General features: G+C 48.2%; 11 protein-coding genes across 11 annotated transcripts; 4 read left to right on the top strand and 7 right to left on the bottom strand.

Annotated features, from left to right (window-relative positions):
* Positions 1 to 1124: 1124 nt before the first annotated feature.
* Positions 1125 to 2781, bottom strand: F5B22DRAFT_648998 (tannase and feruloyl esterase; the record flags this gene model as incomplete). The annotated part of the gene is made up of 3 exons (XM_047979107.1): positions 1125 to 2185; positions 2250 to 2388; positions 2455 to 2781. 3 exons carry the CDS (start codon positions 2779 to 2781, stop codon positions 1125 to 1127), a joined length of 1527 nt encoding a protein of 508 aa, XP_047828335.1.
* A 998-nt stretch (positions 2782 to 3779) lies between these two features.
* Positions 3780 to 4964, top strand: F5B22DRAFT_326912 (lysophospholipase II). Its single transcript, XM_047970753.1, has 2 exons — positions 3780 to 3859; positions 3956 to 4964. Exon 2 carries the CDS (start codon positions 4070 to 4072, stop codon positions 4826 to 4828), a length of 759 nt encoding a protein of 252 aa, XP_047828334.1. The 5' UTR covers positions 3780 to 3859; positions 3956 to 4069; the 3' UTR covers positions 4829 to 4964.
* A 404-nt stretch (positions 4965 to 5368) lies between these two features.
* Positions 5369 to 7326, bottom strand: F5B22DRAFT_326932 (uncharacterized protein). The gene is made up of 3 exons (XM_047970754.1): positions 7168 to 7326; positions 6170 to 7094; positions 5369 to 6116 (listed from the first exon to the last, which is right to left on the bottom strand). Exons 1-3 carry the CDS (start codon positions 7169 to 7171, stop codon positions 5855 to 5857), a joined length of 1191 nt encoding a protein of 396 aa, XP_047828333.1. The 5' UTR covers positions 7172 to 7326; the 3' UTR covers positions 5369 to 5854.
* A 2894-nt stretch (positions 7327 to 10220) lies between these two features.
* On the bottom strand, positions 10221 to 11379 carry F5B22DRAFT_616799 (small s protein). Its single transcript, XM_047975608.1, has one exon. It carries the CDS (start codon positions 11259 to 11261, stop codon positions 10476 to 10478), a length of 786 nt encoding a protein of 261 aa, XP_047828332.1. The 5' UTR covers positions 11262 to 11379; the 3' UTR covers positions 10221 to 10475.
* A 169-nt stretch (positions 11380 to 11548) lies between these two features.
* F5B22DRAFT_648994 (ankyrin repeat-containing domain protein) lies at positions 11549 to 11869 on the top strand (the record flags this gene model as incomplete). The annotated part of the gene is made up of 1 exon (XM_047979106.1): positions 11549 to 11869. The coding sequence occupies one exon, from the start codon at positions 11549 to 11551 to the stop codon at positions 11867 to 11869; it is 321 nt and encodes a 106-aa protein (XP_047828331.1).
* A 1458-nt stretch (positions 11870 to 13327) lies between these two features.
* On the top strand, positions 13328 to 13846 carry F5B22DRAFT_648993 (uncharacterized protein; the record flags this gene model as incomplete). Its single annotated transcript, XM_047979105.1, has 2 exons — positions 13328 to 13493; positions 13548 to 13846. The coding sequence occupies 2 exons, from the start codon at positions 13328 to 13330 to the stop codon at positions 13844 to 13846; spliced, it is 465 nt and encodes a 154-aa protein (XP_047828330.1).
* Positions 13847 to 14577: 731 nt separating this feature from the next.
* Positions 14578 to 16451, bottom strand: F5B22DRAFT_326863 (uncharacterized protein). Its single transcript, XM_047970752.1, has one exon. It carries the CDS (start codon positions 16319 to 16321, stop codon positions 15071 to 15073), a length of 1251 nt encoding a protein of 416 aa, XP_047828329.1. The 5' UTR covers positions 16322 to 16451; the 3' UTR covers positions 14578 to 15070.
* A 194-nt stretch (positions 16452 to 16645) lies between these two features.
* Positions 16646 to 18145, bottom strand: F5B22DRAFT_326815 (P-loop containing nucleoside triphosphate hydrolase protein). The gene is made up of 3 exons (XM_047970750.1): positions 17838 to 18145; positions 17689 to 17718; positions 16646 to 17622 (listed from the first exon to the last, which is right to left on the bottom strand). The coding sequence occupies exons 1-3, from the start codon at positions 17911 to 17913 to the stop codon at positions 17024 to 17026; spliced, it is 705 nt and encodes a 234-aa protein (XP_047828328.1). The 5' UTR covers positions 17914 to 18145; the 3' UTR covers positions 16646 to 17023.
* A 47-nt stretch (positions 18146 to 18192) lies between these two features.
* On the top strand, positions 18193 to 19092 carry F5B22DRAFT_326819 (uncharacterized protein). The gene is made up of 2 exons (XM_047970751.1): positions 18193 to 18558; positions 18757 to 19092. The coding sequence occupies exons 1-2, from the start codon at positions 18379 to 18381 to the stop codon at positions 18985 to 18987; spliced, it is 411 nt and encodes a 136-aa protein (XP_047828327.1). The 5' UTR covers positions 18193 to 18378; the 3' UTR covers positions 18988 to 19092.
* Positions 19022 to 20597, bottom strand: F5B22DRAFT_616786 (MSF1 protein). The gene has a single exon (XM_047975607.1). It carries the CDS (start codon positions 19962 to 19964, stop codon positions 19389 to 19391), a length of 576 nt encoding a protein of 191 aa, XP_047828326.1. The 5' UTR covers positions 19965 to 20597; the 3' UTR covers positions 19022 to 19388.
* A 2041-nt stretch (positions 20598 to 22638) lies between these two features.
* F5B22DRAFT_616779 (fungal-specific transcription factor domain-containing protein) lies at positions 22639 to 24875 on the bottom strand. Its single transcript, XM_047975606.1, has 5 exons — positions 24471 to 24875; positions 24076 to 24408; positions 23726 to 24012; positions 23413 to 23667; positions 22639 to 23353 (listed from the first exon to the last, which is right to left on the bottom strand). Exons 1-5 carry the CDS (start codon positions 24529 to 24531, stop codon positions 22769 to 22771), a joined length of 1521 nt encoding a protein of 506 aa, XP_047828325.1. The 5' UTR covers positions 24532 to 24875; the 3' UTR covers positions 22639 to 22768.
* Positions 24876 to 25110: the final 235 nt, after the last annotated feature.

Here is a 25110-nt window from a genome sequence, read left to right as displayed (position 1 = left end):
TTCCGGATGATCATCGCTGCATAGCCGTTAGTACCCCAAGTCATGCGAAAGCGGTGAAACAGTCCGCGCATCTCAGTGCATGCCACTCACATTGTTACAATCAGCATGGTGTTATGTTACCTCGAGCAACCCCGTGAGGCCATATTGTTTGAGGCAGATCCCATTTAAAGACCGGGAGACAAGCAGATGGCACCAATCGACCGAAATACTTGTGATGAGCTGTAGTTGGGCGAGAGGGTGTTTAAAGGCCAGTGGCTCTCATGTTTTCAGCTGAGAGTCCTGAAATCAGGAGCAAGGAAGGAGAATGAGAGTGATACTAGACAGTGCTTAATAAGTCATAATATTGGCTTGTTGGTCAAAGTAATAAGTAGGACGAATACGCCTGTTGTAATAGTTAGTCCCGCGTGCTACTCTTACTGGGTCAAGGAAGTGAATGTTCACTGCGCAGTATTTTCGAGTTGCTACATTGGCACCAACAATAAGAATAATGTGTCTATCAAATCTGTTCAGCTTGGACTCAAGTATAATGAGTGCAACATGGTTTGCGACTTCTTGTCTGATTCTTAATGATAGCAACTTGGGAAACTACAGAAGGTGAATAAAGTAATTTTGAATAGCACACCGCTAACCAATGCTAAAATAATGTATCAGTATCGTATCAACGTGGGCCAACTCCGGGCTTTGAACTGACATACCGGTATTATTCTGCATACCGGCTGTTCAGTCATTCTTAGTCTCTTGGATAAATCACAGGCAAGCAGGTTTGCAATCATGACTACTTCTCATATGCTAGGCTAGCATGCTATTTTACCCCTGACTGCGTTAGAAGTAGTGACACCGCGGCATTCCGCTTTATTCATAATCATCAAGATCTCATTATCAGACCCTAATTTCTCAAATTTCACTTTCTTGAGATACTATTTTCATGGACCTTGGTTGCCAGTCACCCGCCCTGAACAGTATGATTCTCTTATTAGACGGAAGGGGTACATATAAACGGATAAGAACCTACTAGGTACATGGCGGTATCTATAGTAGAGGATGGATATAAGTTGAATAAAAAGTTGTAATACCGCGAGCTCCCATATAGGCGTTTCGACGACATGTCACGATAATTCTCCGGCTCATACACATTCCCAGTTCGCCGCGTCACTAATATTCCCCCTCCCGCGATACTGTAGTTCCTTCGGGAACTTACAAATGTTTCTAGACTGTCCATTTCCTGAGAATAAGATCGTTTCCGGCGCCTTGCCATTTTCAACCCATTCAACGAGAGGCGCAAGATTGTCGATTGGAATTTGAGGCCCATAGCCATTTTCACTGCCACAGTGGCCGAGGCCAGGAGCCATGAAGATGCGGTAGAACTCATCCGTGCTCTCCTCACCACCGGCGAGCTCCACGACCCGTTTCCAGTAGTCCACGGTGCCCAATGGAGAAATTATTTCATCGGCCCATCCGTGCCAGGTCAATATTTTCCCACCGCGCTCACGATAGGCCGACAGATCGGGGTTATCGGTACCCCATAGATCGCCAAGCTCAGACACGGACTGACGGAAAAATTCCACAAGCTCGGCCTCCTTGATGTTGCTGACATCGATCTCAGGGTCCTGCAGTAACCAATCTGCGATCCATCGTGTAGAGATGTCAAAGCCGGGTGGTGCTGCCAAGATTTCGACATCTGTGCCCGGTTCTAACCCGTACCACAAAAACTCGCCCCATTCATCTGTTAGCCCATTCCGGATCTTATTCCATGCTATCGCGTCCTGTTCCGTGATAATAACTGTACTATCTCCATCACATGGTAGCTGCATGCCCACCACCTCCATTGCGTTGAATTCACATTTGAGCGGATTGCTTATCAACCCGTCAGCAGCGCCGTCGAGCAGGTCGCAGGCCTGAATGCTCGCATTTTGCATGGCACTCAGCTTGCACGAGGAAATGACCTCGCCGACCTGGTTCTGCACAGCGAGGGGCCAGTAGTCCACCACGGCAAACTTCTCCCAGTTGATTGCAGGAGCACCTGCGAAGATACCGTCATAATCTTCTGGATAACGCTGAGCTTCACTCATCCCTTGGCGTCCGCCAGTACTGCATCCAAACCAATAGCTATATTCCGGTTTCTTCCCGTAGAATTTTTCAGACAAGTCTTTGCCAATGAGCGTCATTTCGTGAAAAGACAAGTGTACTATAAGATACCAAGTCAGTTTTTTGCTATTCACCCCTGAATGTCATATCTTGCCAATTCATACCAAAGTTCTCGACCGATTGAGTTGAGTTATACCAGAGCTCCGTCTTGCCCTCCAGGTTGACTCCGGCATCTGTTGCTCCAGCCGAATAGCCACTGGTCACGGCCGGTACGAGTTCGAAGTCAAACTCGCCTGCGGCGAACTACACATTGCGATTTCGGTTAGATCTGCATCATGACAGCAATGGGGCCTTGATGGATGAACTCACGCCGCCACCTCCAGTACCCTGCCACCTCCCATTCCACCCATCGAGCGGGAGGTAGATGGCAAAGCGAACCGCGTCGCCTGCATCGTCATGCGTTAAGAACACCTCAACGTCGCAGATATTGACATGGCCGGCCACGCCATTGTAGGTAGGCAGATCATAAGTGACGTTGTAGCGCTCTGTCGCCGTGACATTTATAAGAGTAGTTCCATCAGGCGGCGTGACTGTCAACGACGAGCAGGCCGTTATGGGGGGAAGAAGAAGAGTCGTGCCTAGACAGCCCTGAATGAGGCTCCCGAGTGCTAGGACAATGCCAAGCCGGTGAAGCATTCTCCTATGATAGAATTTCAGACTGTCTATCGAACCTCGCATCTGAACGCGTGAGCGGAGCGCATCCAACCCATAGGTAGCAGGCGCAGTGCGGCCGTTTTCTATATATACGAACACCTTACAAGCATTATTCTTAGTGCCGGAAACTATGACTATTTGGAGCGCAGCACAGATACTTTCCGACGGCAACGTTAACGAAGGTAGAAACTTGGCGCGGAGAACTCACGCTTGTCTCCCCGCATCTTAAAACCCCAGACACGTCTTAGATACAGAGGGAATGCGGCGCAGAGGTCAGCACTACACCGTAAGATAGGGCCCTAAGGTATTACGTTGCTAGGATAAAGATCCTTTAATGGTAGATTATTGGCGCATTGCCGGATGAAGGAATTAGGCGGTGACGTATGATAGCAACGCGGTGGTGGTCGCATGGAAAGTGGAAAAATAAAGTGTCATGCTTTCTCGTGCCGCCTACCGGGAGCTTGCGAGCAAGAGTCAATTGCCTGTGACAAAGGAAGCCGTCCCGTCCCGCGACTATGTCGCAATTTATTCGAACTCAGTGTCTCGTGCGGATCCCGAGAATTTGGGTTCATACTGACGCTGGCTCTCCGTCGTTGGCATGCAATATGATCAACCCAATTATACACTCAGTTCTGATCCTGGCGGTGAACTCCACATCATCTGAACCACGCCCTTGTATATGCGATCCAAGGAATAGCAATTGCACCGTGAACTACGCATCTAGCGATAGGGACAACAGTACCTGTATTCGGGGCGGAAGTGTCGCAATAATATTCTTGACTTAACCTCCATGAGTGGTTCACGCGCTGAGCACCTTCGTACGCCCACATACATATACGACGCGCTTACAGGCTTCTACCGTACAACCAATTGAAGCAAGTTATGCAGCTCATATAGGGAAATGAGGCTATTCCGCCTTCCTTTACATAGGATACACCACTGCATTCCCTGCTTTGTGGGCTTGTTCAGTCTGAGGATGAGAATTCATCGCCGGTGGCGCAAGACGAGCGCAAGACATAGAATGCTGGCGTGACGAATACTCAAGGTGCGAAGAGTTGATGTATGTGATCAAGGTGGAATAAGTATAAGGGACTTGCTCTTGACGGTCGCGCACTGTCTTCAGGTAAGCAAACATTAGCTAATAGTCCACCAACAGTAGGCACATAGTGGGTCTATATAGAGGAAACCTTGGTACTGTATAGCCCATCTTTCCACGAACGAACAGAAGAAAGCTTTGCGAATATTCAACTCAGGATCGACGACGTCCAAAATGGCCAGCGATACCACATACACAGTTGGGCCCAAGGCTGCGCACACGCAAACGGTAATCTTTCTGCATGGCCGTGACAGCAACTGCAGGGAATTTGCCGACGAGCTTTTTGAGAGCGAGGCCTCCGAGCCAGCTAACCAGCCGCGAACGCTGCCAGACCTTTTCCCGGGCATCAGATGGGTGTTTCCCAGCGCCCCGACACTGCAGTCCGAACGCTTTGGCACAGACATGTCGCAGTGGTTCGACATGTGGTCCGTGGAAAACCCGGCAGAACGTCCGGAGCTGCAACATCCTGGACTGCATCAGAGCGTCAAACAAATCCTCGGGGTCATTAAGGAAGAAGAGATGTTAGTGCCACGGGAAAGAATCTTCCTCGCTGGGATTAGTCAAGGCTTCGCGACCGCCATAGCGGTCCTTTTTGCTGCTGCGCCAAAGAGGTTCGCCGGATTGATAGGACTATGCAGCTGGATGCCGGCCGCATTACGCGCGGAGGATTTCCAGAGCTTTGAACGCGCATCGGATGGGAAATTGAACCGCAGCACACCTGTTTTCCTCGGGCACTCCAAAGACGACGAGGTCGTGCCAATCAAAAACGGCAGAGACCTCAGGGATACCCTCCAGTCACGGCGGCTTCAAGTCGAGTGGAAGGAATATGAAGATGGCGGGCATTGGGTCAATGAACCTCAGGGTGTGGATGATATTGCTCGCTTCATAAACAGTCACATGCTTGATAAGTCCTCGGAGGGACCTGGAGGATAAATTGAGAGCGCAGAGTCGTGCCACTCAACGAATACTAAGTGATTATCTTGTTGGTGATTGCTCGACATGTATGATTCTAGCTCCATATAGAGCCGCGCCTTGTCAGATTCACAGGTAGCAATTGAATTGAGCGTTGTGCAAATGCGGCGTCAGCGTTATAAATGGTGCTTTCGTCGGAACCGTCTGGTGAAAAATCTCCCTCGATAGTCTAAGATCCTGACTACTGTCCTGCCATAAGACTACAGAATAATGGTCCGTCGGAAGAGGATCATCATGAGTCTATCATATGATAATCCAAAAGCTTCTCAAGTTGCAAGTGGCTACGAAGGCATTCGACAGGAGGAGCTTTGGTTTCCTTAATGCGGTGCCCTAGTGGGTTAACACGCTGATGGCAAAACGGAGGCTTGGCAGCTATGACCGGGATCGTGGGACTACTACAATGAGTTAGCAGAGGCCTTTGTTCTCTATCTTATAACCAATAATACCTACCTATACAGATGGTGGCCCCATATGAGCCTTGCCTTATATGTGACACTCGAGTCGTGACAACACTTCCTAAAGAGGTATATGCTGAAGGCCCTGGTTAGGTTTCGTGGGTTAAGAGTCTAACTCTTTCATTTTGATATGATTAGGCGTAGTAATATCAACCTAATATATAACCCAAATCAAGGGATACTAGTGGAAATAAGAGTTGATTATTTTAAGAATGAAACTCATCCCCCAACGTATGTGAAGTAAGGAAGCTCGAGCTATTTGGCAGACCAAAAGCAGCGCACCATGACCTCTACGGTTCCTCCTAGGCCCCTTTACCAACTAACAATTTAACCACGTCTCAAGATTTCCTATCGAGCGGTAATGCTTGGTATTCTTCGTCTTCCTCTTTCTCTCCACTGTGTGTCATCCAATATAGTTCGAAAGCCTGCGCAGGTACGTACCATTTGCCACACACACAACTGACCAACTGAACTGACAGACTGGCTAGCCACCTGCAATAGCCCGTGGGCTGTCACAACAATACCGACAAATTCATGCATTCAACAACACGGCGGTTGCAATACTGATACCGATGCCGACCCAGACACCCCGTGATATACCGCTCATGGTCGCTGAGGATGGAGGGTCCATATTCGAGTCATCGCCATCAAGTCCGTTGCAATCTACTTGGCCAATGAGACCCTGACTTTGTTGAAAGACCAAGTGTGAGCAGTTGAAGTCGTTATTCGACGCTTCGATGGTAATCGACTGCTTGACAAGTTTCAGGGATGGGAAGATATTCCCAAATGAGGAACTGTAATTATTAAACAACAATGTCCGTTGTAAGACTGAGAAAGGGGTACCTACGTATCTATTTTCCCTTTAAGTTGAATTGAGTCTGCAAATTCCAGGTTTCGGAAATCTCCAGGTAAGAGACTCTCGCCATTGTTTTCCATTACCAAATTACCGACACTGCTGAGGTCTGAGAATACGAATTTGGTATTGATACTATCGCGTACCGACAGCTGTTTTCCCACAGTGGTTAATGTTGACAGATCCAGCGTTCCATTAGACCAATCCTGAACGGCAAAATTGCCATCAACAGACTGCACGTCCCAGAGCGAGTTTACTAAGTCCTTCGCGGGGTCATCATCATCAAGGGGAACTCTATGCTGAACCATGAGATCGCCTCCGACCTGGAGTGACAGGGATGAGAGAGTAGGAAAGAAAAAATTCGTGAACGTCGCGTTGTAGATGTAGGCTAACTGAGGGACGCGCAAAACCGCACCATCACTTTCCAAATCCGTGATTGACTTCAGTGTTGGAGAAGTGATCGCTGTGTCTTGAAGCTGCAATACACTCAAATACGTGATGTCCTGAAATGTAGTAAGTCTGGAGCCATTGACTTGTCTCCATTCGCTTGTCCCGTTGCCGTATACTTGCACAGTATCGTAGGTCCATTGACTGCGGCGACTGTTCGCCAAAGTAACAGCTCGGACAGCTCCACCGAAAGGCTCGACTGGGACGGGTAAAATCAAGGATCCGTTGTAAAATTCTTCGATGTACAAGTTCTCCACAAGGTCGGTTGCATTCAGATCCAAGTTCAGATGGTCTTCCAGACCGGTGACTGAGATGTTGTTCACTAGGAGCCCTGGCGGGAAGATCAAATCAGTAGTAGGTGATATGATGTTGATGGAAACATCATTGCCCGTACACTGTGCGAGGCCGGTAGTACTGGCGTCGATGTCTTGCTGGCTCGAGATGGTGAAGGCCTGGGGACATGAGTATGTGTCTAGATTCATGATGTTCATGTTAGTATTAGAGTCTTGTCTTGGTTCGTCGAAGGGTTTCTTGGTCATACTCACCCATATTGGATTGGCTCTCCTATCGGCTTTCAATCAACTGGTTCGTTGGCCGATGGAGAGAAAATATTGAAGAATTGAAGAAATGCATCCTTTGGGTTGAGGCAAAGCAATCTTATTTAAATTAAGTGTGATGCAGCAATTGTAGGATTGAATGCTTGTAGCAGCTGAGCTGAAGCCTGGGAACGAAATACGACGTGGATATTAGCTGCCTAGAGTAGATAGATTGTAGCTGTTATCGTGCGGGCCTAACCTATATTGGGATGTTAGAATACACCTTATCTACAATTCTTGGAAATCCACCGAGGATGACAGCCGATCTCGTGCTGTTGCCCTCCATTCAGATATGAAATGCTCCGTTGACCAACTCGCGCGATTGGAACGGCAATCGGTCAGCCGAACCCGCTACCTGTGGGTGTTGGCGGGTCTGGGACGTCGAACGAGCGGTTGGCAGGCTCGGTAGACGCGACTAACCCGCCGTGCCCGGAATAGTAGACGACAACGGCGTCATCCGCGCAAACCTTGTTGATGAGTATTCCCGCTCGAGTCGCGTCGCGTCCGCTGCACCAAAACATCTCAAAGCCCATGCCTTGAAGGACCTTGTCCATTCTCTCGACATCATTCATCGGCCCGCGCAGGCCTCCGAATGGGCTGGCTATCAGGAGAGCCTTCTTGCCCGTCATAATGAGTTGCTATCTGCCGGCAAGAAGTGCACTCGGTATACAATGGGATTATGCTCTGAGGGCTTGGGCACCACTGGAACCCGCCCCATCCGGAGTAAGTAGAGGCCTATATGGTGATGAAAACAGAACTACAGCTCTAGCGCCACTCACCACGAAAGCTGTATTTCAGCATGCAGGCTCCGAAGTGTCAGCCATTAGATAATTACCTTGTTATTGTCACCAAGACTCTGCTGATGGCCGACAAGCTGAGGCAGACCGATACCTGCAGATTTGACCCTGATCTTGAATAAGGGCTAAACATGCCCTCTTGCTCGTTTACAAGCAAAAGTTCCCGGCTTCTCTGTGAGTTATTCTGAATCCCATTTCTTCAAATTCCCCTTCAAATCACCAATTAAACGTGCGAGCAACAATGTAGGACTCTTGGGTGGCGTGTCGGAGTGTCTAATTATATACCTACGCCTAGTCAGTTGCGACTAGCTGGAACAACTAACCGAATCCTTTGTCGCATGATTGAACGCTCAGCAACCCTTGTTCATCCATCCTATCTTGGTTAGATGAATAATGGCGTACCTGGTCAATCTTATCTACCTACGTTAGCTGAGAATACACTCACCCTATTAGCTCCTCATCTCGTCGTCAAGAGTTTTGAGAGTCGTATTGAGAATGCGTGCCTCTCTTAGTCTTTAGTGACGCTGGCTTCTTTGTCGGCATATCTTTGATTGATTGATTGCTGGTGTTTAACGTCGTGAGGGTATGCTACGTAGTAACCTTATCCAAGCCTCCGCAAGGGTATAGGGACGTGACACGCTGTCGTATGTATTGGGGAAGAGTGTGAACCTTTACTTAAGTTCTAAACGTAGGCTATCAGTAGTACGGCCCAGCCTGTTGCACTTGGTGCGGGTGGCGCTGTGTATAGCTGGCTACGCGTGGCCGCGGGTGTAGTCCCTTTATATAAGGGGTCCCCAGATAGACAATGATGAGAGACATATACAATGCGCATTTCAAGCTGTAAGGAACTGCAATCGCCAAGCAGCAGCTCTTCTCAGCAGTGGATTTTTGGCCCGACTGAAACTCACCGCCAACCCCTTGCCACCAGAGCATACAAAGCGGCTCATCCCTCTTTATATAACGCAGGTTACGCCGCAAGTTAATGCGTTATATGAAAATGGTAAAGAGAACTAGAGGATAACGAGTATATTGATGATGAAGAAGGAAGGAGACTAGATCAGGCTGTAGAGATTCGAGATTAACGCACTATAATGGGCTGATATGAAGCATAATTCAAAGAATTTGTCTCATAAGGCTAAGTGATTACGGAAGTGAAGATCTCCGTTTCCATCGTAACCAAGGGAAGTCCCCCAAGAGATCAATGATAGAAATGGCTCTACAGCTGTAGCTTAGGTTCCCTTTACGTGTATTTCCAGTAAGTTGAGAATGCAGAAGAGCTGACACCTTCTAGTTTAAAGCTATCCCAAATTGATGGTTTTCCTCCGTGTTTCACATTCGTCCCAAGCAGACTTCGCGATATCTGTTCATGACACTTGATAACCAATCTTCTTGTCCTCGTCCCAGCTCGGAAGCATGATATTGTATCTTGGGTCACCAGATTTTATCGTACTGTCGTCGTTCTTTTCGACAATTGATGACAGTAGTATGAATTCTCCTTCAATTTCATGCTTGCTAATCCTGTTTGCGCTATAGAAGACGTCGAGTGGAACATCGATAGACCCGATATCCCTGCTAGATAAGAGCCTGATTGTAGCAGATAGGAAGGAACGATAAGCGTATACCTTGATGTTCTTACCCATCGTAGGAGTATGCAGCCTCAAAGTTGCTGATTCGGCTGTGAAGTGCAATAATGTATAGTAAAAAATCGGGTCTCCTGGGGAGCCACGGATAGATTCGCAATGCCAGATTGTATCTCATTTGCCGTTTCCTTTGCTTTCTCTGCTCCTGGGTTGCCATTCAGTAGTCCGCTTTTCTCCGCATCTACCGACTCATAACATTCATTATACCAAACTTTATTTCCTTTATAAATCCAACATTAAGAAGGTATCGGCAAATCCTGCTATCCTTTCTTCTTAGTTGGAATGACCGTTGGACTTCACACGTCTAACGGCGTCGTTTTTGAACGTTTGAGAATGACCGACGGACTAGAGAATCGCCTCGAATTATCAGTTTTTCGTAAGAGAGCGGTATCAAGTTGAGGTTTTGGCATGCCCAAGACATACCCCTCTGGAAATAGTAGCATCTCGGACATAAGCAGGGCACTTACAGGGCCAGAAACGAGACTCGATATTGATCTATATATCTAACTATCTAGATCACCTCGAATAAGTCTCCAAGGCTTCTTATATAGGCATACGCCCAGGCGGTCAAATGGCGAAATATTATACAAAACTGTACAAAATCGCCAGGGGTCATCCTAAATAAGCCCACCCATGTTTACTCTCCCGTGTTGAATAAAGTGCGCCTTGTCAAGTACTCAAGCTCCACTACTAGCCCAACTATACTGTATTTAGTATAAAATAGACTGAGCGCCCCATTTCCTCCTCTCCGTCTTCGAGATGACAGCCTCCCGACACGACGTGCCCGCCCTTCAATCCTCTGGCCAAAATCTAGCTTCGGCTAGTCGTCCCAGAAACCTTTCCCTCCGTAGTTGTTTCCCATGAAAGCTTTACCTGAGCTCTTAACCACGACACCATGATATGTATGGGATGCGCCTTGTGCGCCTTGCCAGCAACCACTGAAAGTGTCGCCAATTCGAGCCATCCCATCGACGGCAACGTTGACATATTGGTGGCCGGGAATGGACCCCATCGGAGACTGCTCGCTAGAGATCTGACTAGAATGTTCTTTGGCAGGTTCAGGTTGGGTTTTAAGGACAGGGGTAAACATCTCAAGGTTGTCGATTAGTTGACGGATGTTGGTAATCAACTCCTCAAATTCCGATTTGTGATATATAGCCCAGACAGTACGCTTCAGGAAGCTGGTATTTTTTTGTCTCTTCACTGACATTTCCTTTATCTTGGTGGTCCACGATACGACGGCAAGGTCTAGCTCATTTGTTGTGAGGGTTGACAGATCGGTCCCGGCCTTCGCACTCGGCTTGTGTTTTTTTGAGAGCTTTTCGGTGTCCGCAAGAAGGACGAGGATCTGCAGAAGGAATCTCTTCGCCATCTCAGTCTCTTCAAGTTTCGCATCCGGCTTCTTTAGCATGGCATCCTCGTCCGCCTGAATGGCTTCACCCCAGCGAGCCAGTCTTACTTTTTCACCCTCTAGGAGTAGCACACATGTCTCATAGTCTCGTCCAAAGTGACGCCCCGATTGAACATAGTTGAAACAATCGATACAAGCAGTAACAGCGGCGGCAATACCAATAGCGCCGGCCGTAATGCTTAACGGATCTGACATTGCGAGCTGTTGGGTATAATATCTATGCAAATGAATGATATATAGAGACTAAAAAACTGAAAACGGGATGACGGGTCGGTGCAAAGGGGACAAGGGAAGATGAGATGCACTCTGAAAGGGGGGGATAGCATGGCAGGTTTATGAGTATTGAGTCTTGGTGGCAAGCCACCCATCTAAGTAAGCCTTCAGGACGGTTCCCTTTTCTTCTACTAGTTGGGACTCCACTTCCGTCACCAACCATCTCTCGGGCTCCCCTCAAGGGAGGCTTTACTAAAGGGATGACAAGGATGACAAGGATGCAAGTGGTTACCTTGTTTGGCCTAAAGATGATTGTGGAGTACTCGATTGGCCAAGAATATGGCATCAGTGAGGCAGATACTAACGGCAGAACAGCATTGCACATCGCCGCCGAGGGGGACTATCTGAAAGTAGCAGAGTTGCTCCTGGATAGGCTGCCGGGGACATGGGATAAGAGGGACCACCATTGGCAAATACCTCTACACCTAGCCGCATTGAATGGACACTGGGGAGTCGTAAAATTTCTGGTCACCAAATATGGTGTAAATCCTGATACAAGAGATCGGTACAATCGGATGGCCTTTCATTGAGCAACATTGGTGGTGGAAATGCTACTGGGCAAAGGGGCAGATAAACACAGATCCAACACTGCCTGGTGGACAGCATTACATGCGGCTTCTCTGAGAAGGCGTAGCAACACAAATCCATTAGTTATTAATCAATTGCCGAATGCATTTTCAGCTCCACTACATGTTGAGAAGCAATCGGATCCGCTCCAGCTCATAGCCATAGGGAGTTGTATTAGTTTGAATATCCTGGAAGAACAAGCTTGCTCTAATATCACCCGGAAGATGAGCAATGATACTTTCGTGCCAAGTGGCCCAGAGGGAGTCACGGGTCATTCAAATGCCATCATCCCAAGAGCATCACAGCCTGAGATTCTCCATCTACTTGCGATACAAGACCAGCTCATTTCTCGGCGATGTGATTTGAAGTGTAAGCACGAGGCAGTGGTACAGCTGCTCCTAGATTGTGACTCTACTATCGACAGCAAATGTCAAGCCATCCTTTATCTGCCCTTATGGGGTTATACAACAGCAGAATGCACACCATTACACTTGGCTATAATTTCGAGTCATGAGGCAGCGGTACGAGCTTTGCCTGAGAAAGGGTGTAACTTTTTGCCGTATTGACGCCATTACACCTAGCCACTATGCTGGGTAGCCAAGGCATGGCGCAGTTATTGCTTACAAAGGGGGGATCCCTTGACCAAACAGGTGTCAACCTTCCGCGGAGTGCAGAATTGAAGCATAAGATTGGCTCCAATGAGGTTTCTGCGTTTGTTCTGCATGCAAACACCATTGTCGCCCACCATCGATCTACCAACTGAGATAGGTAACATCCAGGTCGATAGCGCCTTAACACCTGTAATGGGTGGCAAACACTTGGACGATAAAACGAACATTTACTTCAAATGCAATATTAAAGTTGACTGCAGCGATGCTTCCGGCTCCCGCAGACCTAACTCGGGGTCTGGGCTATGACAGGTTGTCGGGGGTTGTTGGCCACTCTCTTTTTCTAGCCATGTATTCTAGAAGTATAACATGGATAAAATCGTCAAGTTTTACTTTTCTTAAAGTTCGAAGATATTTATATAAACAACTTTACATACAAATCATATATAAACTAGTCGTAATTATAATTAAAGCAATGCATATCGCAACATGTCACCGATCAGAGGATGTTTTACGGCTTCTTCTAGCCGAAAATGTGGACCCTGATACACTAGCTTCCACAACAGTCAATTGCAACATCAGGGGAGACATTCATGCCGACATAGTCCTCAATGGATACCTAACACCCTTACACTTCGCAGTTTTGCTCGGGAAAACAGAATTCTTTAAAGAAGTACTTGACAAGCTTGGAGTTGACGGCCCTGCCTCATCTTCGACGCTAGTGGCAAGGGTATGGTTTTACATATAGCCGCGTTGCAAAGTTCAACTGCGATAGTGGAATGACTCCTGGAGTACGGAGCCGACGTTAATACGATGTGCCCGGGCACCATTGGTGTAAAGAATCATATAGATCCAGCCTTTACAGTCAACCTTGAAGTCGGCCCAGAACTAACAGCATTACATCTAGCCGCGCTGCTGGGTAACGATGCCCTAGTACAGCTGCTTCTCAAAAAGGGGGTCGACATCAAAGCGAAGAGTGGTAACTAAAAGACCCCATTAGATGTAGCACAGGCAATGAGAAATGAATCAATAGTTTACCTGTTGCAGCCAGAGACCACGGAACCTAACCACGGCGAAAGCGTTAGATATCTGCTTCTTGATAACGGCCTCAATGAAATACGAGGCGATCTTACGCAGCATAATGCTACCAAACAAAAGCTTCTTAATAAGCACCCGAACAAGCCTTCAGAAGCACAGACAGCGGAAATCCGTGATGAAGAAGAAGTTGCACGGCATCAGCAGTTCGAGCTCATCTTTGAGGAACCATCGGGAACAGTCCAGCACGAGAGACCATTATCCGCAAGGTCACCTGCAATCCCAACGCCACGATAACAAGAGCCCTATGCGGCAACGCTATGGTGATCAGGGCCTAGGCTTCCCAAGTGAAACGGTGACCGCCTATGCCGCTGTGAAACCTGACGAAGATACGGGTAACGACAGACCGGCTGGTGGCCAGCGACGTAGAAGCAGGAGTGGGGATCGCAATCGGCCTACAAGCCATCGCCGAAATGAACCACGAGAGCCTCGCGGGGGTTTTCGGTATTGGTGGGATAGAATCACGGGCAAATGAGACCCGACAGCATGAGAATTTCTATGTCTCGACGTCATAATGAGATGGGGGGTTGCACTGTCCGTTGGTATGTACTGTCGGGCGTAGTAATCGGTGATGGCAGCCACTGTTTCTATGTCAGCCTCGGTGGCGCCCTTTGTGGTGGACTGTATCGAGCCCGGGATATCAACGAGGGTAAGCTGAGGTCGCATTGGGCCCTCGACGCCGATTCTGACAGTGTCTTTTGGGAATGCCGGTCCAGGGGAATGATCTTGATAGTCAACTTCTCAGTCGGGTCGCAACGGAGATTGATCTCAGCCGCAATTGATTACACGATGGGGAGTTATGAGCGATACTGGTTTCTGCCAACCGGAGAGTCACCAGCAGTCTTCTAAACATACGCAGGCAATACGCGACAACATGCAAGCATCAAAGCTTGGCTCGTCTCCATTGGTTCGCCGCTGATATAAGGGGCTGCTCTTCAACCAAGTAGGCTTTTCTCTGTGTCACATAGTCAACGCAGTCACCTGGGCGACGGGCATACAAGTTCGTTAGGGGTCTTAGCAGAGCTCGGGGAAAATTGCCGTCGAGCACTTGACAATTAAGATGCCTATTAGCTGATCGCCTTGGTACGGTGCCCGATTCTGCCTTGCCTTTGAGCGTTCAGTGCCTTAGGCGACCCAAAACCATACCAGCAAGGATGATCAAAGGGCATCGTCCGTCGTATCTGTCACAATCGCTTCAACCGATAGGCTATAAGGTTGGCCAAATGTCATATACTTTCAATCCCTGAGCAGCAGTGTTACCATGTCCATGAAATTGCATTTCCAAACGCCGAAAGGCACAGTGACGGTGTTTGGGCTCCAGGAATCTGCTTCATTTATCGCATTAACACAGGATGATCTAGTCCGGAAATCTTGCTCGACGCACACGTAAAGAGGCCAATGGTATGAAGAACCGAGGAATCCATCCTGTCGTGAGCATAATAGTATTATCCAAGTCATAAGCTAGTCAAAAGTGATCTTCTTGCCCTCTGACTTCTGAACCGCACCAGTCTTGTACGACGCAACAGATGCCTCACCGTACTTTGGAGCAGACGAAGTCCTAGTAGACGCCGAATTATCTCTGTCGGCCCCTTCTTCTCGCCTTGCTGGTCTTCTCCCGTTCTGCTGAGGATTCCCGTTCCTACCGGGAGCACCTTTGCCATACCTTTTCTTATACCTGACCTGGTCATCTTCAGCGAGCTCGATCTTGAGCTCTCGTCCGTGTAGCCTGTTAACCCACCACTTGCGCATCTGAAATTTCCGGGCCTTATCCTTGCTCTCGTTATCAGCATCGTCATCATCCTTCGTCTCATCCGCATCTCTGAAGTCATCTTCCGTCTCAATCTCCTCTTTAATCTTGACAAAGCCTTTCACGGCCCAAGCCGCGGCCTCTGCTTCTTTGAATTTGACCCAGCCGTAGCCTTTGCATTTCCCGCTGTCCTCGAACGTGGCGACTTTCACCCATTCGATCTCTCCGCACTTCTCGAACTGCGCCCGCACGTCATCCTCTGTGACCTGAAACGACAAGTTTCCCACGTATATCTTCCGGCTAGCGTTGTTTTGCTGTCGAGCAGCAGTTGGCCCAGCGCCATTTACTTCTGTACCATTTGTTGCGCCGCCCTCGGGGGCAGGACCAGCTGCCTCCTTTTGGGGCCTGCCCTCGAAAGACGTAGCGTTCTTGATCAGCACTTTTCGCCCCTCAAGCTCGGTCTCTGTAAGCGCCATAGCAGCGACGGCCGCGCCTTCCGTATCGAAATCGACATACGCGAAGCCCTTGTTTTGGGGTTTGCTCTGTTGCGATACATCTCCATTTTGCTGCCTGGCCTGCTTATTGCGCTCCTTGTTGGTAGGTAGATTCACCCTTGTAATGCTCTCCTCCTTTATTATGCCTCCGGAGCAATCTACTAGCCACTTAAAGAGTTCGGGCCGCGTCAAAGTGAAAGGGAGGTTTCCTATCCAGATTCCGTAATCTGATCGCTTTTTATCCTTTGTGTCTTTAGTTTTGGGTACGTCAAGGCCATCGTCGGCTTCGTCGTCGCTGTTCGGTTTCACAGGTAGTGGTTTACCCTTCTTCAGTAGTCGTTTCGCTTTCTTCGAGGGTGGCTCTGGAAGAGCAAGATCTACCTCGATCTCCTCCATTTGAGTCTTGCGCTTTTTGGAGGAAGATGAGAGGTCTACCGGTGATGCCGGCTGCTCTGTTACTTCGTCGGCCATGATGAATGAAGTGAGTGTAATTCTTAGGACCGACTAGTAGAGCCCGTCAAGTCGGGTTTGCTGGTCTCGCCCTCGAAACCTGAACAAGACTGATCAAATGAACCTGAGTCTTCGATATTGGAAATTTTTCTGGGTCCGATAAGATAAAGATGAGTATATATGCATATATCGGAACACATTTTACCTACTACATTCATATATCTTAGTAATCCAACTGGTAGTTCTTTATTCATATAGCGGTATGAAGCCATGAATTATACAAAAGATTCTCAATTGAGTCTCAATCTTCTCTATGAATATCTTGTCCAAGGTATGCAACAGTCCTTAGGAGAATAGGTACTCAATAACTTATAATTGCAAGCTAGTTAGTTTTCGGAATGGGTTCTAAACGGATGCTAAGTCAATGCTAGCATTGAGAACCTCAAAGAATTTAACCTCTCCCCTATTTCGCCTGTATACGGGCCTGAAAGTCTAAACGGTTCACGGTCAGTAAATTTGGGCTGATAGTTCTTCTTGCTACTACTTTAGGCGGGATATCTCTTGATAGATGCAAAGTGAAATAGAGTCAATAGGCAGCACAATACTGGGCCAATTGATGAAAACTGAGAATAACCAGTTTTGGTAGACGAGTCCTAGATTGACATATAATTCTGATCTCGTACTTCTAATAATCACTATAATATCGACGACGATACAGCTCACTCATTCAGGCCTCCAGCTCTCATCATCACGACTAACAACAACCTCATCCACCGTGACCCTATTCTCAACAATCTGCCTCCCATTAACCAAATCATTCTCATCGGCCCTCTTCCCAGCCTCCTCCTCGTCCCTCGCAATACCCGCCTTAACATGCCTCCTCACAAGCCTCCGTCTCGCGACCTCAAAATCGACCTCCACAAACCAACACTCGTCCATAAGCCCCGCGGCTTCTCGCCAAGGCTCCTTATCCAGAACCACGTAATTCCCCTCGAACACGACGATGCGATGCCCCGGCTGGATCGCGATGTCGTTTTCCTTGGGATCCTTGACGGCATGGTCGAAGGATGGCGCGAAGATGGTCGTCGTGAGCGGTTCCCGGAGAGCTTTTACGAGAGATAGGAACGAAGGCCCGTCGAATGTGAATTCGGCACCGCGACGTGCGTGCGCTGTTGCTGGGTCTGGCATCGCAGAGAGCTGCGCGCGCGTTAAATGGTACCCGTCCATGGGCACAAATGCGGCGATGGGCTCTGCGCCTGGATGCTGGCTGGCGTGCCGGGTATTGAGGGCTTGTGTTACGATTTGTGAGAGAGTAGTTTTTCCTATTCGGTATTAGCTATCTATCAAGGTTCATAAACGTGAGAAATGAAAGGGAGTGGTTTGGATACCTGAGCCGGGGATGCCACCGATTGCTATCACTATTACAGTTGTTAGTGAGGGGTTTCGAGGATAATGGGTATGGCTAATTCTCTCCGAAGAATCGACTAATGATTCTAGATATCCATTGGCTAGAGCGATTCAATGATCCAAGACTTACTAAATCGGCGATCTGCTGGTGTTTGTTGAAACCTATCCCAGGCTTTGTCAACCAGACGGCCAACTTGGTCATTCATTTTGGTGCCAGCTCTGGATTGCGACGTTGGGGATTATTAAATAACGCCGGAAAGGATTTGTTCGTTGGTGAGCCCGGTTTATTAATGAATTAGTTGAATAATAATAATAAGCACAACTGAAAATGATTTTACGATTATATGAGTGGTTTGGTATGAAATGCGGTGCTGAAGAAGGTCGATGGGGCAGTTGATGAACAAAGATGCCCCTCCATAACCCCACTAGAGCATGACGATGTACCGAATTCATACCAAATTCCAAACTCTTTCAATTTGAGCTCTCCTCACTATCTCAATAACCACGATCCACACCCAAACACACGAGGATATGAGAGCTTGATATCTCATAACCGGCATTGCTGTTACATCCTCAATATCAATCATTTCAGATAGCGCCCCTCAGACGATACCACGAACACCTATATATTACCACTTATTGACGATCCAAGCAAGGGCCCGTTTCCGAGAATGAACGGAGCCCACGATCTCGACTCGGGACTCTTAGGCATCGCGCTCTCTGACTCAGATGCTGAGCCTGGCGACGAAGCGTCGTCGAAGAAGCCGTCACAAGAGGCGCGCACAGGCCAGTCAGAGGCCGATTTCCAGGAGGTGAAGCGGACATATCACGTCAAGGTCGAGAACGGAGAGGTAACGAGTCCCTAACTCCGGCTATTTCCAGCCAGCATTCCACATGTTTCTCAGGGCCATGTGATACTCGCCGCGACGCTTAAACTCGACTCATGCGCGAAGTTTGCCGCGTGTAACTTGACTGAGCTTTACGTGGCCCTGTATGCAGGAAACACAAAGGCATGGGATGGGCGCTTATTAACTTTCTTGATTTTGCAGATATGGACGACGGTGCAGCTACCACTTGGCCCGCAGGTCCCTAAGCCCGAGGCACAGGCCCTGCTGCATGCTGTGGAGGAGCTGTACTTCTTCCGGCGGTTTGCCGAGGGTGCACGGTTCGCCAGATCTGTGATAGACGATGATGCTGGGACGGGAAAGTTGGATGACGATACCCTCCAGACCCTTGTGTATTATGAGAAAAAATGCCGCGATAAAAAACATACAAGTTAATTGATCGTATCACTGCAAACGTGAGACTTGACACTCGATGAGTTGCATATATCACTGTCCAAATTCAACGATGAAATGCCTTGAGAAGAGCTAAGATTATCGTTTACCCAGTAGGTGTCTAACGTCCAACATCTATCTCTATCATCTATGTACGGCGGTGCCCAGCTGAAGGAGGGCGTAGAAAGGCCGATGGCAGAAAATCTAAACTTCTAATAAAACCAAATCAGGTGGATATCCCGGAACGCCATGCTTTTTAACTTTTGTCATCAACCTAATCGTATCACCCCTTTGACTCCCTTGAAAATGCCGCATCGTCTATGAAGTTCGTTGTATACACAGTTCGTGAATGGGGATAAGAGGTTGATGATTGAGCGGTGGGAGTGGAGTTGTAGATGCTGTGATTATACAAGCATCTTGGCTTGGCTAAGCAGCCGCTCCCTCTCGCGCTCTTCGGCAAAAACACGACGGCTCATTTCGAGGACGCACTCAAAGCCTTCCTTGCCCTTCATCGCGTTCTCTTTGAACCGAGTGACAAGGGAGTCTTCAATGCTATTCTTTATCCGCTGCCAGCCACCGCACAAGGCTGTTATTCTTGCAGATTGCTCGAACGAGGTCTGCGTGGAGCCCATGGGCCGATAGACGACTGTCTCTTGAACTCTGACGAGGTTCGCCCATGTGATATTTTGGGATACCATAGTGACGGTCTTCTCGGCAGGGTTGACATAAGACACCTCGAGGACCTGGCTGGAGTCGGTGCAGCCGATAACGGTCTTGAGCCAATCGGGCACGGACTGTTTGCAGGTGATAAGACGTTCGGTTCGAAGAATACCAGTTGCCTCGTCGACATTTCGCGATAATGTGTCGACGGCTATGACATGTGTGGATTTATCGTTCCATGGAGAGTACTTCTGCCAGTTGGCAGTGGATACTTCCTCCCAGGAGTAGTTGAATGTGCACTTGTTGGAGAAAACCTTCATTTTTGGGGGTTTTAGATGGTTGCAGCGAATCGAGTTTCGACTGTGGATGGGACAGATTCCTTCGGATCGCTTGTGAGATTATACTCTGGGTGTGTGGTGATTCTGCAATGTGGATTGCAGGTTTGTCTATCCAACGGCAAAATGTCGCTTGGTTGGATACCGTTCGGATATCCGGGTCACGCGACGATATGCGAAGGAAAAGTCGACGGCAAAGCGAGGGTTGTTGAAGCACGAATGCTATCGAAGGAGGCAGAGACACAAATTAACAGATTAATGAATGCCTCTCGTCGCTGGGCTGATAAAACAAAAGGTGATTAGAGGTTGATTTAAATTGCGGAGTGTCGGGATCACAAAAGAGAAAGTAGAAGAAGCGGGTGCGTGCTTTTTCTTAATTGACCAGCCAAAAAAATTTATGCACAGGCCGCATGGAGGCCAGAATTGGCTTGTGACCATTGACTAGGAATGGCCTTAGCGCATTGTTTCCCCAACTCTACCGCCTAAGAATCGCCACGAACCACTACGAATCGCCTAGGTATCTGCCCTAAGTATATCTGCCCTGTATCTGCCCTGTATCTGCCCCTCTCGCCCCTGTATCTATAGTACATAGTACCCCCTGTATCTGCCCCGTAAGAGACCCGGAAAAGGTTGACTCTGGGAGTGGCCACCCCGAACGGCCGAGCCATTCAGAAGCCTCTTATTCAAGCTATTATGGAGACTTACTCAGAATTTTGTCTGTCTCCACAAGCTTTGCTTCTGTTCCATATCGGGATTAGCGTAGTCTTATCAGATAATGGACCGGAAGCGGTCTGGACGCATTGGCGTCTAATTGGCCACTCCTGCTGAGTGAGTCCAGACGCCGAGCAGGTCCAAGCTTCCACCGACTCTGACCGACCCAACCAGGCCGTATCAGTGGCCGTATACACTTCAGAACACTTGGGTCATGATCCCCATTCTGTCCCCATAGGATGACAGTATCCGAGTGCGGAGAGCCCGCAATCTTGTGTCATGGTCACTAGGGCAGGTCTGCTTGGGCAGATCAGAGGCAGATCTTGGGCACTGAAGGACTCAGAGACGACACAGCACCCTGGAGAATCTACAGGGTCCAGATCTGCTCCACCTGAAAACAATCGAGCCTCTATTATTCGCCCGATCTCCTTCTTTTGCTGCTGATGGGACAATGAGAGAAGAATGCTGGATAATCACAACAGCTGTTGACGTCAATCCATTGCCATCAGAGGCATTCCGGCCCGCGGTGCAGTAGTACTGTAATTGGAAAGCAGTAATGAAGTAGTTACACAGGTAGGGTTCAACGATCTACGTAGTCTATTTAGGTTTATTCTCGGAAACTATGTAGGTGAAGGGATGGCGAGAGGTAAAATGCATCATGTCCCAAAGCTCGAATATAGCCACTACTCGTTCAACTCTTTTGCAAGCTGGTAGCCAGGGCATGAGTGGGAAGAAAGGATCAGAATAAATACCTACTTACCTACCTACATACTTATGTATGTACGAATCCGCAGCAGCGACGTCACTTTAGTCTTTATCACCGATAGTTCCCGCTACCTAGCTCACGGCATCTTAGCAATCGAGCAATGAAACGCTGGCTAGCCCCTCGGCTGCAAATTACTCTGTACGATTCAACTGTAGATAGCCCGGGGAAGCTCTCAGCCAATAAGAAAAGACAGTTTAATTTATCAACGTCGAATTGGGTAATTCGACAAATGGTATTATGGGGCCAGATATCGAGATGTCAGTCATGGCGTGTTGAATCTACTATTAGCCATACTTGATATTCAATTGTATATATGTCCCGGCGATCGACCTGTATAGCACTGAGTCAATGCCAAAAGGTCTGCGGTACGCCGAACTAGTGTACTCAGGCTTCCGTACGTATATTTACAGCGTCCGAGTAGCCCACAGTGGCTACGCCGGCTGTTCGCGACAACATGATGGATTATGATAGGCGCTGCGAGTCGAGCTCGTTACGATCGACGCGGGGTAGCGGGGAGGCAGTAAGGGGTTCACGCGCGGCCGACACCGTTGAGGGAACATTGTCTGAGCCAGGTCCTGCAGCGTTGGCGTAGATGACCGAATCAGAGGCTGGTAGGGTGGTCCGAAGTTGGATCTGTAATAACATCGGAAAGAGTTTTTAAGTGTCGAATGCACTGCCTGGTAGAAATAGATGCCGGCGAGCTCGGAGAAAACTCAGGCAACGGGAGGCGCGGGCGCCGAGCCCGTGAAGTCATCTTGAATCCAGATTTCGATTTACAGGGAAAGACTTGGTCACTGTACCATAGGGGCTGTGAAATGAAAAGACACCATTTGATGGTATTCGAACGATAATTATGTGTGTGTATATCATTGTGTCTATGCTGTTGGCACTGATATTTCCCGGTCAGTTAATAAGCACTACCACGTATCGCCCTACCTACCTAGTTATAAGCAGTCGTAAAGGTGAAACTAGAATTAGTCTTTTAATATGTTCCAGACGTATATTCTCTTCTGTTCCGGTCCAGACGTTGAATTGCAGTCGCGGCGTATTCGTACGTAGATGAATTCTTAAGCCGTAGGTCAGTAGTGTAGTGGCGTACAATGGTTAGCACTGTTCAGGCATTACTTAGGTAGCGGTTAGTGAGACCATGTGCTGACGACTTCTATAAATTCACATGTTCCGAGACAGAGCAGACACAAATCAAAATCATATTTTTGGTAAGTACTTATTAAATGACACGCTATTCGGCTGACGCAGTATATTCTATGGGGCTCATTATGTACGAGAATCTATGATTGATAGAAAGTTGAAATTATACATATGACGGAAGAACACGGTCGGAGCTAACTATACCCTTCATCAGCCCAAGATAGTCAAGGATAGGTTCGCCATCCGCATGAAGATCCTGCTGTATCCAGAACGATTGCACCTGTGCCCTGAACGCCTTCATGCTACGCACATATCCGTTCTTCTCAGTTCGGTCGATCAAGTTCATGATGGCTACTCGCTGTTCATCTGTACGCGCTTCGCCCGCGATGATCAGCAATGGGAAGAAATGGCGACAGTAACAGTTTCGCACAGGCCCGGCGAATGCACTTTCTACTATAGCGTCCAGGTCTGCAACGGGCTGCTGTGGATCTTGTGAAGCACGGGCGAGATACACGCGGGTGGATAGCCGGTACAGCTGCGCCGTGTATTCAATATCATTCATCGTCTCGTCTAGCTCAATGACTGAAGACGGAAGCGATGGCAGATTGTCTACCTTCCACTCCAGGGCTCTGAGACGGTCCTGGTACGCGATCTCATGGCTTCTAGGGTCATGGGGATCTAGCAGTACTTCGCATATCTCGGACAATACGTCTAGTATCGCATGAGGACGGTTATGGAAGAGTGAGCCCTATACTCAGAGATTAGCAAGTATGTATTATTAATAGAGGTTTCCCCCAACAGACTTACAGTTCTCTTCTCTACTGAAGGTGAGCGTTGACTAGTTGACAGCACGGGGCTAACCGTGGTCTCCGTAACCTCTGCTGTCAGATTCTTGTGTCGCCAATGATATAGCGTGAATTGAGACATTGAATCGTGGAAGTAAACCCAGTCCAGGAGGTCGCCATTATTGCATTGATTATCTAATTGAGCGCGCTTCACAATTTCCACCGCCCCCCGGATATACAGAAGCCACTCGCCAGAGTTTTCCGACGGTAGCAGAATCTATATACAAGGTCAGTACATTAAATTGTTAGTCTCACCCAGCTATGCCAAGACCTACTTCGAAAGCGCACAGAACCATACAGGCGGCAACATGCTGAGCAGCTTCAATTGGCCCCTGAGCGGCTTCTTTCGCAGAAGCGGAGAGCGCCGCCAGCGCAGCGACCTTAAAGGCCATCGCTTCGCGGTTCGCTCCACTGCGGTGAAGAGATGAAAAGCCAAGTACCGCATGAAAGAGGGCTTGTCTTGACAGCGTATCTTGCGTGAATATCATGTGCATGATTACATCGCGAATATGCGCCGTGATTGCACTAAACGTTACCAGCGAAAAGTGAGCAGCTTCTCGGACTGATGCGGTGTATCATATGAGTACTATATCTTCTAATCCAGAATATGCTGGCATATGCTCACAGTAGAATAGCAGTTCCTTGCGAGGCACCTCTAACTGAGGGCTTCTCCATAGTTTTGGGCCAGGAAGGATGGTGCACGGAGGCTTTGGAACGTCTGGAGAGGACAGATACTGATAGAATTCAATATCTTTAAAGGTCGTATTAATGAGTGGATTGCCGTCCCCATGTCGCACCTGTCTTCGCGTACTGGCAATCGGCAAATCCAGCCTAATCGCACGCTTCCTATCGTTGTCTCTTGGCCATGACAGGCGGAGTCCGTAACCTTCGCACTCTCGATGAGCTGTGGTACACCTCCGACATGTGGGCACGCTTTGGTCACATTGGACCTTTCGCGCTGAGGCTCGTTGGTAAGCGGATTGTTTAGTATATGCCCTCTAGGCAGCACAATTTACCAACCTTTACACGTCCAACATCCGTGCCTCGATTTCGTCCTGAGTTTCAATGTCGCCGTCGGCATCAAGCTTACACCGTATTACCAAGAACCAGTATATATGAATGTAAATGATTAGAACTTGAAAGAACCTAAGCCCGGAGTTTCGAGTCGATTGAGTGTTAATTCCGAGTTTCTAATGGTGAAGAGGGGTTTGTTTGACAATTAACATCGGACAAAGTTACTTGGACTGGAGCCGCCTTTTTATTAACTTCGACTTATTGGCGACTTCATGAGTTGCCATCGTTCGACTATAAGGAAGTAGCTGACATTGTAGTCCTTGATTGGCGCGTTCCACTTGAAGCAACTTTTTCCGGGTGAGCATTTGTAAGCGCATTCTAGCCGTTTAGGAGCAGAACGCTAGTACACCTAGATTCGCAATAGGAAACACCTAAATCGTGAACCTCCATCGGGCGGGGCGCATTCCAATGCTCGTTAGATGCTGACCATTACGGTGGGCCACTACCACAAAGTGCGAAAATAAAAAATCAGGTCAAGTGCGGGGTAAAACCTATTTTCCAACTTTACCTAAGGAATCTAAATATAATAAAGGATATAAAGTAAAGTTTTAAAAATATAAATAATTACTTAAATACCTATTTTAAA

Source organism: Xylaria bambusicola, assembly GCF_022495145.1.
Source record: "Xylaria bambusicola strain CBS 139988 unplaced genomic scaffold F5B22scaffold_39, whole genome shotgun sequence".
Classification (NCBI taxonomy): Eukaryota; Fungi; Ascomycota; class Sordariomycetes; order Xylariales; family Xylariaceae; genus Xylaria; species Xylaria bambusicola.
The sequence above is the reverse complement of the archived record's forward strand: the minus strand, read 5'-3'. Positions and strand labels throughout refer to the sequence as shown.